Below are 16,601 nucleotides of genomic sequence, written 5' to 3'. Positions count from 1 at the left end.
TAGTATGTAGCCTCGAGCACTGAAATTTTCAGAGAATTTGGATGCAGGTGGACCTTCAGGAGAGGCTCTGTGGGCCCCAGGCTCTTACCCAGTAGGTGGAGTTCAAGTGTGAATCATGGGGGAAAGCCATGGGGTATCCCTGCAACTGTCATATTTATTAATCTTATTTTATTCATGTCTGATACTGAACATAGGACAGCAACATAAATATTTTGAGCTGACCCACCTTTGAGAGTAAAAAGGTTATTGTTGGGGCGCCTGGGTGGCTCAGTGGGTTAAAGCCTTTGCCTTCATCTCAGGTCGTGATCCCAGGGTCCTGGGTTCAAGACCCACATTGGGCTCTCTGCTCAGCGGGGAGCCTGCTTCCTCCTCTCTGTCTCTCTCTCTCTGCCTACTTGTGATCTCTCTCGCTCTATGTCAAGTGGATAAATAAAATCTTTAAAAAAAAAAAAGGTTATTGTTAACAAAAACTCTCACCTTTTTTTTTTTTTTCATTGTATTTTTCTCTGGTGGTTGTTGAAGAAAGTATATATATTTATTTGGTCATTTGATAAGTCTAGGTTTGCTAGTGTATGCTTTCAACTAGAATTATTCTCATTATTGATTGTCCCACTGAATCTTTCTTCCTTTCTTTCCAGAGATCTGGTTGGAGTTGGAGGGTGAAAGAAAATGGATTCGTTTTCTGATTTACCTGCAGAGAACTTAACCATTGCAGTCAATATGAGCAAGACTTTGTCCTCAACAGTAGTGCATAGATTTAATTCCACTAATGACCCACCTTCAATGTCAATAACGAGGCTTTTTCCAGCCTTACTAGAATGTTTTGGCATTGTCCTTTGTGGCTACATAGCAGGAAGAGCTAATGTCATAACATCAACACAGGCCAAAGGACTGGGAAATTTTGTCTCCAGATTTGCACTTCCAGCTTTATTATTCAAAAATATGGTTGTACTTAATTTTTCCAATGTGGATTGGTCTTTCCTATACAGTATCTTGATTGCCAAAGCTTCTGTATTTTTCATTGTCTGTGTATTAACCTTATTGGTTGCCAGTCCTGACAGTCGATTTAGCAAAGCTGGACTATTCCCTATTTTTGCCACACAAAGTAATGACTTTGCATTGGGATATCCTATAGGTAAGTTATTTTTTATTTTTCAAGTTTTTAAAATATTCAAGTGTTTTAGGAAGTAGCAAAATTTAGTCCTTTAATTTATTTAGGAATTTGTTAGTGGTAGATATTTACTTATATCTAAAATATATCTCTTGGGGCACCTGGTTGGCTCAGTTTTTAGAGCATGTGGCTCTTGACCTTGGGGCCCATGAATTTGAGCCCTACATTGGGGGTAGAGTTTACTTAATAAAAAGGAAAATCACAAAACCTTATTCCAAATCTCTGTACTCTGTAGCAGCCCATAATGCCTACCCCCAAAAGGGAATAAATCTTTAAAAAAAATTTTTTTTTTAAATCTCTCATATTTTTTCTTAACTATTTCTTACTTTAGGATGAATTCTCTTTTTTCCTCAACTTTGGAGTTTGAAGCTCCTTCAAATGTTGACCTAAAATAAATAGTCATGTCTAAATAAACTTTATAAATCATCTTTCTAATATATTCTTTTTCTTCTCACCAATCACACAAAAGAAGATCAGGCTCCAGAAGGGATCAGTTTCTGATTTAAATTACATAAGAAAGATAGATATATGTCTGCATAAAAGTAGTTATTAAATGTTAGTAGTGGAAACTTATGAGTGACTTCTTTTCCCTCCCTCATTTTTCTTACCATTTGGCATATACATGGTTTTACATTAAATTTTGTTGTTGAGCTTGTTATTTAGAAAGTCAGTATACTTCAGTTTAAGTTAATTTAAGTTAATCAGTATAAGAACGAAAATGGTGAGCGCTTTTGCCTTTTCAGCATTTCCTTCTTAACCTTTCCAACTCTTTAGGCAGACTAATTTTATGTATCTATGTGTGTTTTCCTGATAAAACATACCAATCTGGGAATATCTTGAACATATTCTTTTTTCCAGAACACCCTAAGTACTAACTACTTAGTAGCTACTTTTTATATTTTTATTTTTAAATTACAGTTTATGTTATGCTTTGGCCATGTGTCATGGTGTGAGGACCTGAATATTAACGGATGTAGTCATACATTCATTCACACCTTCACAGGGACTGTTACGTACTCAAGATTGTGCTAGCTGCTGGAACTACAACAAAGTCCTCATACATATTAAACTTACATTTTAATGTGAAAATAAAATTAAAATTAAAATAATGTCAGGTAATGACAAGGACCATAAAAATAAAGTAGTATAAAGGGCTGGGAATGAGGAGGTTCTATTTGATATAGGGGGTCAATAAAAGCCTCTCTGATGGTATATCTTCTGAGCAGAGACTGAAAGAAATTTATCGAAGTGGACAAATGAAAACTACCATTAACTTTCAGATTCCTTATTCAGTAGTTTTAAAACTCTCCCCCAACCCAAACTGTTAATTATTTCACCTCTGGCACCAAAAAGATTCTACTGGGTATACTTTTCCTTTTTCCCTTCCTTTGACCTCCTCCCTCTTGCTTACCAGAAATGGAGCTAAATCTTAGAAATTAAATAACTCTGAGTAAAGCAGGTTTATGAGTGAGGAAAATCTGGGCTCCTAGATGACTAAGCTATAAATAGTAGCTATAAAGGTGTTCCTTTGAGGTTATTGAATTTTAAAATTAGGATAAACCAAGCATTTATTTTATTTTTAAAGATTTTATTTATTTATTTGACAGAGCAAGACACAGCAAGAGCAGGAACACAAGCAGGGGGAGTGACAGAGGGAGAGGGAGAAGCAGGCTTCCCCGCAGAGCAGGGAGCCCAATGCAGGGGTGGATCCCAGGACCCTGAGATCATGACCTGAGCCAAAGGCAGACACTTAACAAATGAGCCACCCAGGTGCTCCTAAACCAAGGATTTAAATAAAGACTTTGGAAATAAAACACTTTGGAAATAAAATAGAAGTCCATCTCCTCAGGAGCATTAAATAATATAAACTTGAGGTATTTGTGGCATAAAGACCTTATAAATGGCTCAGTATCATAGTGTTAAGTAACAAATATTACATTATCTTAATTTAGGCATAAACTATCTATAGTTTCATGTTCTCATAGACTAGTAAATCCACAACTAAACAGAACTAACATTTGTAACTTTTTTTTTTTTTAAGATTTTATTTATTTGTCGGAGAGAGAGAGTACACACAAGCAGGCAGAGAGGCAGGCAGAGAGAGAGGAGGAAGCAGGCTCCCTGCCGAGCAAGAAGCCCGATGTGGGACTCGATCCCAGGACCCCAGGATCATGACCTGAGCTGAAGGCAGTGGCTTAACCAACTGAGCCACCCAGGCATCCCTGTAACTGTATATTTTCTTATATACTTACCTGAGGTAGGGCAGATATTTTTAATCCTCATTTTCAAATAAGGAGACTGATTTAGAGAGATTTCATTGTCTCTCCCAGGTCACACAGCTAATGTGACTGAGATCCAAACCTTAGGTCTTTTGGCTCTAAATCCTAGGCATTCTCTTATGCCACACAGTTATGTAACATGCCTGTTTAATCTTTAGAAGACCTAACTAGCCTGTAACCCATTAATATCAGAGAGAATAAAAGATTTTCTTTATCTTTATATTATTGTATTTTTTTTTAAGATTTTATTTATTTATTTGACAGAGATCACAAGTAGACAGAGAGGCAGGCAGAGAGAGAGGAGGAAACAGGTTCCCCGCTGAGGAGAGAGCCTGATGCGGGGCTCAATCCCAGGACCCTAGGATCATGACCTGAGCTGAAGGCAGAGGCTTTAACCCACTGAGCCACCTAGGTGCCCCTCTTTATATTATTCTAAATGTATTCCATGAAATGAGTGGCAGTGGAAAAGACCAATTAGATGAGTATTTTCTTTCTTTCTTTTTTTTAAAGATTTTATTTATTTATTTGACAGAGATCACAAGTAAGCAGAGAGGTAGGCAGAGAGAAAGGAGGAAGCAGGCTCCCCACTGAGCAGAGAGCCCGATGCGGGGCTTGATTCCAGAACCCTGAGATCATGACCTGAGCCGAAGACAGAGGCTTTAACCCACTGAGCCACCCAGGCGCCCCTAGATGAGCATTTTCATGTTAAGGCAGAATCTCCAAATCAAAAATGTAGTCAGCTATCTTCATCACTGTTTTCCTTATGTCCCACATTGGATCACTGAGTTTGGTAATAATCATGTTCCCAGCAGTATGCTAGTCCAATTTCCCTGATGATTATCCTGGTAAAATTTGAGTTGTCGTTTTTTGGTTTTAAACTACAAATAATGGGGGCAGCTGGGTGGCTCAGTTGTTGAGCATCTGCTTTTGGCTCAGGTCATGATCCTGGGGTCCTGGGATTGAACCCCACATCCGGCTGCCTGCTCGGCAGGAAGCCTGCTTCTCCCTCTCTCACTCCCCCTGCCTGTGTTCTCTCTCGCGCTGGGTCTCTTTCTGTCAAATAAATAAAATCTTTCAAAGAAAGAAACTGTTTCTTTAAAAAAATAAAGTAAAAAAAAAATTACAAATAATGTAAGAGCTCTTGTTACATTAGGTTGTAGACAATAACATTACCAGAAACCGATAGTATACACAAAAGTGCTTTCTCATGTGTCTGCAGATTGGAAGGGGTGGTACAGAGCTGTAGGGCTGTGTATCTGCTTCGAGGAGCTGATTGATTATTGCTGCCCTTTCCCATCTGCTTTCTGGGCATTCTTGGGATGAACAGAGAAGACTGTATCTCTGGAGAGAAGACACTTTCTGTTTGTTGTGTGATGTCTTCCAGGAATTTCCACACTTTTGTTAACAGATAAACATCATATCTTATGAGAAATGTCCTTTTTTTTTTTTTTTTTTTTGAGAAATGTCCTTTTTAAGACTGCTTTTGTTCCACAGTATCAGTCCAATTTACAGGTGACTCAGGAGAAGGATCAGAAGATAAGCTAATGAATAAAGAGAAAGGACATTCATGTTTCCTTTTTCTCTATTTTATGCCAACTATAAGCCTATGAAATTATATTCAAATGATTTATCTATATTCAAGTGACAGAAGGCTACAGTGCATTTATCAGACTAATAGAGAAGCTCGCTATTTTTTAGAACAATTCTTTTCAAAGGTACTTTAAGAATTATGAGTTTAAGAAGAAACCAAGAATCTACCAAGGTGAAATGTTGATTTCAGCAAAACAGAATCATTCCCTACCTCTGTCATTAAAAGATACTAATAAGGCATAGTTAAGTCCTATAATTTATTCTTCAAACAATGCTGATAGCATAAGTACCCCAACTAATCATAATTATGCTCTAGTGCTTGAGCTGTAAACAGAAAGGAAATGAAGCATTTAACTATATGCCATTAAATAATAGAATGATCTTGTCTGGGACTTTGTGTTGTTTGCTAGGGATTGAAGCCCGGCAGGAATCAAAATAGGAGCCCCAGTGGGTGGCTAATTTTGTCTTTTAGTTCTTCATAGTAGGATTCTCTCCTCCCCCCAAGAGCTTTATTTGTAAGCGTTAATTAATTAGAACTTAATGGTTGACATAATCATTATAAATCTAATTTGTTGATATAGGTCACTGCTTTCATATATGTCAATTTAAAAAGCCATCTTTTGATTGGTAATAGAAGCAATGCCAATTCACAGATAAATATGTAACTTCAATTATGCAAACGAATGGCAGAAGTGGACTGAAATTTCCATGTTGAGCCCTGTTCTTCTCGTGATTTGACAAATATTTATTCCCAATTTTTGCTCTCCCTTTAGATTGTGCCTTTTTTACCTCCATATACCTGTTCAGCTGACTCAAAATGTGCTGCTAGTAACCTGCTTTATAAATATTCAGCGTGTGAAAAGAGAAAAAAATGGGTATAAAAAGAAACAGGTCTAAAAGAGAACAATTAGATATTGATCCTGTGTGTTACAAAATACATTTTTACTTTGAAAACTTTGGCATTCATTGATGTGCTAATTGCATTCAGCAAGTATTTACAGATTTGCTCAGCCCTGTGCTGGGGCCTGAGGGCTCTGAAGTGATGCCATCAAGGACGTCAGAATGGGATGAAGGGCACTAATAGGAAACAAAAGAAGCCAGAGCCATCTAGAGGAGAGGAGGTCCAGCACAGAGACTGAAGACCAGGGGGAAGCATTGGTACCTGAGACAGGCCTTAAACTGTAGGCAAGATTTAGGTAAGGAAAGAGAGACTTCAAGTAGTTGGGGAATGATGATCAGCATGTTGACTTGTTCTTGTGAGAGGTAAGAACTGGGAAAATCATTACGTTTTGAAAGTTAAGATTTAGAAGATATTGTCAGCAGTGAATAAAATGGATCAAGGGAGTAGTCGAGAAAAACCAAAAGGATATAAGTTAGTAAACACATTAATCCAATTTTGAGATTTTTGACTAGTGGCTCAAGAGGAGAAAATAGAAAAGATCCAGGGAAAGAAGAATGGACTTAGTGGTTGGACCTAGTGGTTGGTTAGCTTTAGATAATAAAAAACTGCTGCTCAAATTTGCATTGAGCTTTTAAAACAATCTAAGGTCCATTATCAGGTGGTGATGAAGTGCTGGAGTGCGGAGAGAGTAAATTTCTAGAGAAAAGCATTAACCTAAGGGGCTTTGTCTGCTGAAGGTTGTCAGAGCAAACACCTCATGCATTTTATTTTGGCCACTTGGGAAAATTCCTGAACTCAGATCGAAAACATAAGGCTTTTCCAAAGTGTACTCTCTATTTTAAAACTTGAGATTTTCTCTTAGAGATGGAATATCTGTTTAGAAGGAGTGGATGGGTCTAGAAATAGTTATCAAAAGTGACGCCTTTTTTTTTTTTTTTTTACTTAAAAGTTGAAACTTTATGAAGCATGAAAGAAAAGCACTAAGAGATATAGAACTTGTATATCTAGGTTGGAAATCAATAGGAAGAATTTGTGAAATTTTGTATAATCAAATGTGTTTTGTTTAGCCTCTGCTTCGTTTCAGGGGTATTATAGACCCCAGTATGTGCTTAGCTGAAAAAAAAGGGAATGGAATCCTACACAAAGGTAGGTTTTAGCTAATGAGAACCAGGTAGACTTCCAAAGGTTATATAATCTAGTTACATAACTGTACCAGACATGTGCATGACATTAACTGAACTTATGTATCCTGAGTAAGTAAACAAATATATTTTCCTACCTGTGTAACTTTATCTTAATGTAAATTGAGAAATCTAATCTTTTACATTTTTTTCACATGATTGCCTCTATCTTAGCAAGTGATTGTGGCTGTTCTTTTTTGTTGTTGTTGTTAATCTTTCTCAGCCTCCAATTATCTATGAATCATCCTTTATACATATTAGCTTGAATCTTGGAACTCATTGCCAAAAATGTGCCTGGAGACCAGGTTGCTTACTCCAAGGGTCTAAGTTGCTCTGATCAACCCAAGACCAAGCCACCAACTGTTAGTCCAACAACAAACAGCTAGAAATCTAGTCCAACCCACCTAGCCTCTTGCAGAGAGACTCATTTTATGCACTGGTTAGATTCTAAAGTCATCATGTTGCGTCACATCCTTGAAAAATCCCTTAAATCATCCACAAAATACAAAACACATACTTTGTGTACATTGTTCCATTTCTCATAAGTCTAACACAGCCAGATTTTTTTCTCTAGCATTGTTTTTCCTCAATGAACAAGTGATGTATTTAGTTTGTGTTTGGGAACATGCCTTGTGGGGGAAAAAAAGAGAGCGTAGTTGAATTTGTGTTCGTTAAATGTGTACTCACATGACTCCACTGTATTCCCCTCCTGAACCTTCCTTAGATTCACCTTTTTATTCCTAATTCTTCGGCATCTTCCCTGGGTCTTCCTGAAAGCGTTCATTCCTTTTCATTCCTCTCAAATGGAGGCTGCTTATATTCTCTTCACCTGCAACCTACATGCAGGCAGAGCTGGCATCCTCATAGACGCCTCGTACCTCTGCTAGGCCCTTATTCTCTGCTCTTCCATAGGAACTGCTTCTTCGGGTTTCATAGGGCCTACCTAGTCTGTTCATCCTTGTTGCTCTCATCTGGTGACCTCATTCTGATCATTCCTCCTCCTTTACTGAGGACTTTAATATCTGGCTCATTGTCTTCTCAACTACCAAGTCTTGCCATTATCTTTTTTTAAAAAAGATTTTATTCATTTATTTGACACAGAGAGAGAGAGAGTATAAGCAGGGGGAGTGGCAGGGAGAGGGAGAAGAGGCTCCCCACTACGCAGGGAGCCTGACATGGGGCTTGATCCCAGGACCCTGGGATCATGACCTGAGCCAAAGGCAGATGCTTAACTGACTAAGCCACCCAGGTGCCCCTGCCATTATCTGGTTTGAAGTCAGCATCCATGTGTACTATCCATTAAATCCTCCCCCTTCTCAGTCCCTGACTTCTCCAACTCCAGTGATGTTTCCTCTACTCCCTTTCAGCCACCAACTCCCACGGCACATCCTGGACCTAGGCACTTGGGACATATTAAGAGCAGTAGCTCAACTATCTGACTTACTCTGAACTCCTGACCTTCCAACTACTCACCACTTTTGGACTTTTGGACTTCGGAGGGCCCATGCTTCTTTTCCATGATAGCTTGGACTCTATCGCTTCAGTGCCCATTATTTCTTTCATTGTCTCCTACTCTCTTTCCCACCCTCTGTAGTCTGGCTTCGGTTCCCCACTCCAGTTGAAACCTCTCTCAAGAGAATCAAATCACCTTGTTGCTATTACTACTTAAATGTTTAATTCCTTCCTAGATTTGTGTTTGGGATTTTTTTTTAAGGGTTCTACAATTCTGCCCTTTTTTTGAGACTAGTCTTAGCCTCTACATAGTAAAAATTAGTGGGTCTCATGAACAGTAATTTTGTTAAAGATTTTATTTATTTATTTGAGAGAGAGGGAGAGAGGGGAGGGAGGAGGAACAGAGGGAGAAGCAGACTCCCCACTGAGCAGAGATCCTGCCAAGGGGCTCAATCCCCTAGGACCCTGAGATCATGACCTGAGCCAAAGTCAGATGCTTAACTGACTGAGCCACCCAGGCACCCCTCACTAACAATAATTTTTTAAAGTTGATCATCATTTCATAGGCTAAATATCATTTAATATAGTGTGTTCTTCTTCCTTGTAGGCTTTATTACTAAAATTTACTTTTCCAAAGTAGGCTAATGAGGTCATTGTGCACTACTTATATTAATTTACAATATGTTATAAGTAAGCATGGAAAACATTATCTACATAATATATTACTGCATTTCTGTGGTAATCATTTTTAAAGCAATTTTCATTCGTGTTTTGCAGTTGAAGCTTTGTATCAAACCACATACCCAGAATATCTCCAGTACATTTACTTGGTGGCACCAATATCTCTTATGATGTTGAACCCTATAGGATTTATCTTCTGTGAAATCCAGAAGTGGAAAGACACTCAAAATGCTTCTCAAAACAAAGTGAAAATTGTGGGACTTGGACTTCTGCGTGTGTTACAGAACCCAATAGTATTTATGGTTTTCATTGGCATTGCCTTCAATTTTATTCTTGATCAAAAGGTGCCCATATATATGGAAAATTTTCTTGATGGACTTGCAAATTCTTTCTCGGGAGCAGCTCTATTTTACCTTGGTCTTACAATGGTGGGGAAAATAAAGAAACTGAAGAAGTCAGCATTTGTTGTACTAATTCTTCTCATCACAGCTAAACTGTAAGTTCCATTTCTTTAACTTGGGGACTGTACTTTGTGAAAGCCTTGTTTAGCCAGTTCCTGAGATGTTTTTGCAACTGTTTTCCCCCCTAAATAATCTGATAGTAATACTCCTTTCTGAGTATCTGTCATTTAAAGGAAAATGTGGTGTTGGTATATTGTGGAAAGTTAACTTCCTTATTCTGTATAAGTTATTCTTTCCATTTTACTGCCAGAAGATAAAGACTATTGGTTTCCCTTTAACTTTTTTATAATCTTACTTAATATCTCCTAATGTCCCAGTTTGATCATATTTTTAAAGGAAATTTTACAGGATTTCTGAGTTTTCCAATCTTTTAAAGCCCTGTTGGTTATGATGAAAACAATAATTTTGAGTGCAAGCTTGTTTTCATGAGTTTGGGGAAAATATTCTATAATTCTGTGGGTGGTTGAACTTTCTAAATAGGGAAGTCCATACAAATGATTATTCTCAACTATCTGATCCTAGCTTATCAAATAAAGTTTATATCAGTTCCTTAGTTAACAGTTCTTCAGCTTACTTAGTTCATTAGCCACGGAGTTGTACTTCATGGTGAAGGGGACATAATTTTACTGTGACACTACCCCAAGGCACTTTGGGCATACTTAACTGTTGAAATTAGCCTTGTGTAGACTGTTAAATTCACAAAAGCAGTGCAATATGAGATAGGGTCTATATTTTCCCAAAATAATAAAAATGAATATAACTTTTGAAAATTATTTATGGTGTGGCATTATGTTCCTTGGAAACAAAGTATTAATTTTTTAAATGAAGTATTAATTAGGGGGCGCCTGGGTGGCTCAGTGGGTTAAGCCTCTGCCTTCGGCTCAGGTCATGATCTCAGGGTCCTGGGATCGAGCCCCGCATCGGGCTCTCTGCTCAGCAGTGAGCCTGCTTCCTCCTCTCTCTGCCTGCCTCTCTGCCTACTTGTGATCTCTCTCTCTCTGTCAAATAAATAAATAAAATCTTTAAAAAAAAAAAGAAAAAAAAATAATTAGTATTGCTGCAGTCATAAATGTGGTTCTAATGTTTGTTTGGGTTTTTTTTTTTAAGATTTTATTTATTTATTTGACAGACAGAGATCACAAGTAGGCAAAGAGGCAGCCGGAGAGAAAGGGGGAAGCAGGTTCCCTGCTGAGCAGAGAGCCCGATGTGGGTGGGACTCAATCCTAGGACCCGAGATCACGACCAGAGCCAAAGACAAGGGCTTAACCCACTGAGCCACCCAGGCACCCCTGGTTCTAATGTTAATAGTATTGTCAACTTCAACTTACAAGTAATATTTAAATATTCTCATTGAAAAAATCTTTTTTCCTAAAAAAAAAAAACGAAAAACTTTTTTTGTGGGTCTTTGATCCCTATTAGATATTTTTGTCTATTTTTTAAATTAAAAAGTACATGTAAGAGCAGTTTTGTATTCTGTACTAGAGCATAGGTCCTACTATGACAATGTTATCAATCCCGGCCTCGTTCTTTTTAGAGGACAGCTTCATTAGCTCGGCTTCCTTTATATTCTCTTTCTATGGAATTCTAAAGGATTTGTTTAATAACTGACTCTCCACCAGGTCTGGATTTCTCTACTTTTCTGCTGTACCTCAGCTGTTTCAGTTCCCTCTGCCCAACCCTTTTGTCTTCACAGTGATGAAGAGGTAATTGTAAGATGCCTATTTTTCTATTGGCTTTCAGAATCTAAATGAGCCGCACTGTTATCAACAGGTGAACCATTTAAACCCCAAATCATAATAAAGACCAGGGGTTCTTTCCAAAAAGAAGTTTAGTAATTTTCTTGAAAAAAATTTGCTTAGATTATCAATCTTTTTTTTTCTTTTAACATCTCAGTTTTCTGGTAGAGGAAACAAGAAACGGCAGTTACAGTTACAACTTTTAAAATTTTTTGGAGAGAAAATTATTTGTGGAACCAAAGCTGAGGGTTTTTTTCCTCCTAATCCCTGATGTTGAAAACATTTTTTAGAATACTGTTACACCTAAGTGGCTCCAAGTTGAATTCTTGATTCTTTCAAAATGTTCACAAGTAGGCATGTAGAGAATATGTGCGTGCAAATAGATAGACCTTTTGGGCAGGAGAAGAATAACCTAATGCCAAGTTCACTGAAATAATCACCTCCTTAGGGACCAGTGTACTTTGAGATCGAGTGAATGACACATTTCTTGTTTTTTTTCAGCCTGGTGCTCCCACTTCTGTGCAGAGAAATGGTGGAACTCTTGGACAAGGGCGACAGTGTAGTGAACCATACAAGTTTATCAAATTATGCATTTTTGTATGGTGTCTTTCCTGTAGCACCAGGAGTGGCTATCTTTGCAACACAGTTCAACATGGAAGTAGAGATTGTACGTATATGCTAACCTTCTAAGTTTAATTGTATGGTTAGCAGAAAAATGAATTTTTAAAGCAGAAAGATCAGCCTTCTTTTATGAGAATTTGATATGTGAAAGCTATTTCATTGTAAATAAGGAGGCATCAGGTAACTTCAGGTCATAGAGTTACTTAATCTGGGGTCTTTTCTCGGCCATAACTTTTTTCATTAGTCTTTTTTAGTTTTAAATATTTTATTGTTGCACTTCTGCTGAAGCCTAAAGGTTATTTGTAGTATGGTAACTTTTGAAATTTGGGTAAAAAAAATCTGTTTCATTCACTGTTAATTCACCAGATGCAAAACACCACATAATCAGTTGCAGTAAATAGCTAAAATCAATTAACACCGAATTATTAACAGTGTCTAAGCATATGTTATCCATAGCACTAAATGTTTTCAAAATATAACCTGAAGGAACTAAACTGTTTAACAAAGGTTAGTTCCATTATTTAATCTGTAAAATGTTTACCTGGTAATTTTTTAAAAATTGATTTTATTGCCCTATATTTTATGAAATAGTGTGGAAGGAAACTGGTCATCAGTTTAATTAGATCATTAATACAGTTTTACTTTCTAGAACCCAGAAGATAATCATCAGCTTGGGATGTCTAGTTCTGGTTATGTGTGAATATTAATTGAGCATAGAGTGGAAGAGGAGCCAAAGGAACTTAACTGTGTTTTTGTTTAAGGACTCTCAGGAAGGGGGATATAGTATTTGAGAACATGCTGGAATGTATGATGTCTTTTTAGTGACTCTTGCTTTTATTTTAGAAGCCTTGGTGTGCTGTAACTATTTAAAATGTAGGGTCATTGTTTTATTGAGACTATGACCTTTCTCTCAATTTGATTTCATTTTTTGCAGATAACCTCAGGGATGGTAATAAGCACATTTGTGTCTGCGCCAATCATGTATGTTTCTGCCTGGTTACTAACCTTTCCTACAATGGACCCTAAGCCATTGGCATATGCCATCCAGAATGTTAGTTTTGATATAAGTATTATCAGCCTTGTCTCCTTGGTAAGTACATTTCACTGTAAATATGAATGAAAACCGCAGAATGAGTTTGAAAATAGCTTGGTAACAGAAAGTTAGGATTTAAAGATCTGTTTTAAAAAATCTCTTATGCAATAGAGAAAACTAAAACCTGCCCGTAAAATGTGATATCAGCCTTCTGAGTTGTGTCTTTCCTTTTGAGAGTTAGAGTCGTGTAGCAGATGAGGCGTGAGATTTAGTCAGACCTGCACTGGCTTTTGGCCCTATCACCAACTAGGCGTATATCTCAGCCTTTCTAAGCTGCAGTTTTCTCAGCGAGGAAATAGAGATACTAATTTTACCTATTTCCATGGGTTCTTTTAAGGATCGCATATGACAATACATGTGAAAAGCATCTGCAAATGGCAGATCACTCTACGAATACTATTGGTATTAGCTAATTGTAGAATCATGGGGTTGGAAGGGATTGTCTGACCACCTATTTAATGACAACGAAGCTTTCTGGATAAATCTAGTTCAAATTAAATACTAAAACATCTAACAACTGGAGTTGTAGCTCAAGTTGCTTATGGAATTCAAGCAGCATTCTGGCTGGGGAAAAAAACAGCTTTTACTGTTAAAAGAAGGAGGTAGGGGTGAACATGTGTGTGGACAACAAGTAAATGTGTTATTAATGTAATTTCTAGGAAATTTCACTTCTGTTACATATTCTTAAAATCTGTGCTCTTCGACAAGAGGACAGTCTAGGGAGAGGGATGGTATGAATTTTGATTGATAGGGAGGGGAGAAGAAAGAAGGAAATCAACCAGCATACGTAGCTGGCCACTTTAGAGGGAGAATAGAAACCCAATCCTTATAAATATGAAGAATGCAAGATAGTTCGTCTCAAGGTGGGCTGTATGCTTTGTTTGAAGTCAGACTGCCTGGAATTTGGATACCTCATGAGGCAATGGTGGAATCAAAATTAGAAGAGTGCAGTAACTGCATCTCCCACGAAAGATCTTTTCCTGAATAGCTGGCTGTGAGCCTGTGTCCTACCCAGCCACCCAAGGTGGGGGAAGTTAGAACATGGCCTTGGTCAAGGCATTAGTTCTTAAAGACCCTGTCATTTTTTAAAAAAGATTTTATTTATTTATTTGTCAAAGAGAGAGCTAGAGAGCATGCACAAGCACGGGGAGCGGCAGGCAGAGGGAGAGGGAGAAGCAGGCTCCCTGCTGATCAAGGAGCCTGATGCAGGGCTCCATCCCAGGACCATGATCCCAGGATCATGACCTAAACTAAAGGCAGATGCTTAACCGACTGAGCCACCTAGGCATTCCGACCCTGTCATTTTTGAACAGTTAATTTTCAATAGGATCTCTCCATGCTTTGTTTTCCCCAAAATATAAATGACATATAATTAGTTTCAGGAATACATCATGGTGATCCGATACTTTTATACATTATGAAATGATCCCCATGATAAGCCCAGGTACCGTTTGTCACTGTTCGAAGTTATTATAATGTTATTGACCATGTTCCCTATGCTGTACATTGCATCCCCAGGACTTCCTTATAATTGTGCTTCTCAGTCCGCCTCCCCTGTTCACCTGCCACCCTGCTCCTCCCCCCTCTGGTGACCAGCAGTTTGCTGTATCTATGAGTCTATGTCTGTTTTGTTTTGTTTGTTCATTTGGTTTGTTATTCGGATTCCACACAGAAGTGGAATGGTATAGTATTTGTGTTTCTCTGTCTGACTTATTATTTCACCTAGCATGATGGGCCGCTAGCGGGTCCATCCATGTTATTGCATCTCCATGCTATTAATTTTACTTTGGGGGGTTTTACGCCTGGGTGGCTCGGTGGGTTAAGCCTCTCCCTTCGGCTCAGTTCATGATTGCAGGGTCCTGGGATCGAGCCCCGCATTGGGCTCTCAGCTCAGCAGGGAGCCTGCTTCCTCCTCTCTCTCTGCCTGCCTCTCTGCCTACTTGTGATCTCTGTCTGTCAAATAAATAAATAAAATCTTTAATTTTTTTTTTTTTTTTTACTTTGGGTATGGTAATTTACCTTAATATTCTTTGGGGAACTAGGCAGATTAAAGTAAATAAAATATTGGAATTTCTTTCTGAACCAAGATAGAGTGCTCTAAAGAAGCCAATCGATGAGTTCTTTGATAAGTAGTCCAAAGGTTAAGAAACCTGAATAACTTTGAACCTTTTGTCTTTAAGATCTGGTCTCTGGCTATTCTTCTTTTGAGTAAGAAATACAAACAGCTCCCACATATGCTTACAACTAATTTACTCATCGCACAGGTTAGTAGACATACAGATACTTAGAACTATGCTTTTGTCACTGATTATTCTAGTATAAAGAAGAAAATTATTTGGCTGGGTTTTTCCAGTTATGAAGTCGAAAGTACTTTTTACCAATTGCAATTAATTACAACTGATCACAATTAATTTATCCCTAACTTATATACCACAATATGTCTTGAACTGTATAAAGTTGAGGCTAATAATGGCATTTGGTGATAATTTTACACTTTGAATAGAAATAATCATTAAAAATTGAACTCTCTCAGGATCTTATTCTTCTAGTCAAGTCTTTGCATGACTCAAATTATAATACAAAGACGTTTAACATTTTTTATGTAAACGATTACTAAATATAAGGTTAGTATTTAGAATGTTTGTTTCAATTGATTATGTACACTGCTAAAGACCATAAGAAGGGTTTTTATCATAAAACTTGAAGTTTTAGTATAACTAGCATGATAATTATTCAGCAGTGCTTTAAAATGAATAATTATAATAAATTTGCTGTGAATAAAACATTTGTCTGACTCACATGACCATGACTGACTTTGTTCATAATTTTTTCTGCAGTCTATTGTCTGTGCTGGAATGATGATATGGAATTTCGTTAAAGAAAAAAATTTTGTTGGACAGATTCTGGTGTTTGTTTTATTGTACAGCTCCCTGTATAGCACCTACCTGTGGACAGGTAAGATGGATCGTGAATGCAAATTTAGGTCTTCCATCAGGAGAAGCTATCTGAAGTCTAGTAATCCAGGACTAATGCATTGTCTCAGGCCATTGTGCTCACTAGCATAGGCAGTGTGTGAAGCCAAGTTCCGTTTCCATGGTATAGAGAAATAGGACCTCATTTCTGCTTTGGATGCTGGGGGTTTCCAGTCATGTGGTCTTTTTCCTCGGGATCTTTGGCTCTTGGCCACAGTCAGCAGAGCTCCCTTTTGGAAGCAGCAAGAGATCAGGTACTAGGGGCAAGTGGAGAAAGGAGGAAGAGAATGTCAGAGAAGTGTGAGGCCCATGAGGTATGTCCCAGAGCTCACTATCAGAGTCCAACCAAACTGAGTGAAAAATCTGGTCCTGCCTTCAGCAGATAGCTTAATTTTGCAATCTCAGTTTCCTCATCTGTGACATTGGGTTTTTGCACCTTACAGAGTTATTTGAAAACTAAATG

General features: G+C 37.8%; 1 protein-coding gene across 2 annotated transcripts in view; it reads left to right on the top strand.

Annotated features, from left to right (window-relative positions):
* Nucleotides 1-16,601, top strand: part of GPR155 (G protein-coupled receptor 155) — a 42,261-nt gene that overhangs the window by 4,071 nt on the left and 21,589 nt on the right. For both annotated transcript variants that reach the window (XM_047722206.1, XM_047722207.1), the window contains exons 2-7: nt 639-1,135; nt 9,352-9,751; nt 11,954-12,119; nt 13,008-13,163; nt 15,347-15,430; nt 16,004-16,121. In XM_047722206.1, coding sequence (XP_047578162.1) covers nt 670-1,135; nt 9,352-9,751; nt 11,954-12,119; nt 13,008-13,163; nt 15,347-15,430; nt 16,004-16,121 — 1,390 coding nt within the window. In that variant the 5' untranslated portion in view covers nt 639-669. The remainder of the gene's footprint in view (nt 1-638; nt 1,136-9,351; nt 9,752-11,953; nt 12,120-13,007; nt 13,164-15,346; nt 15,431-16,003; nt 16,122-16,601) is intronic.

This window comes from Lutra lutra, chromosome 3, assembly GCF_902655055.1.
Source record: "Lutra lutra chromosome 3, mLutLut1.2, whole genome shotgun sequence".
Classification (NCBI taxonomy): domain Eukaryota; kingdom Metazoa; phylum Chordata; class Mammalia; order Carnivora; family Mustelidae; genus Lutra; species Lutra lutra.
The sequence above is the reverse complement of the archived record's forward strand: the minus strand, read 5'-3'. Positions and strand labels throughout refer to the sequence as shown.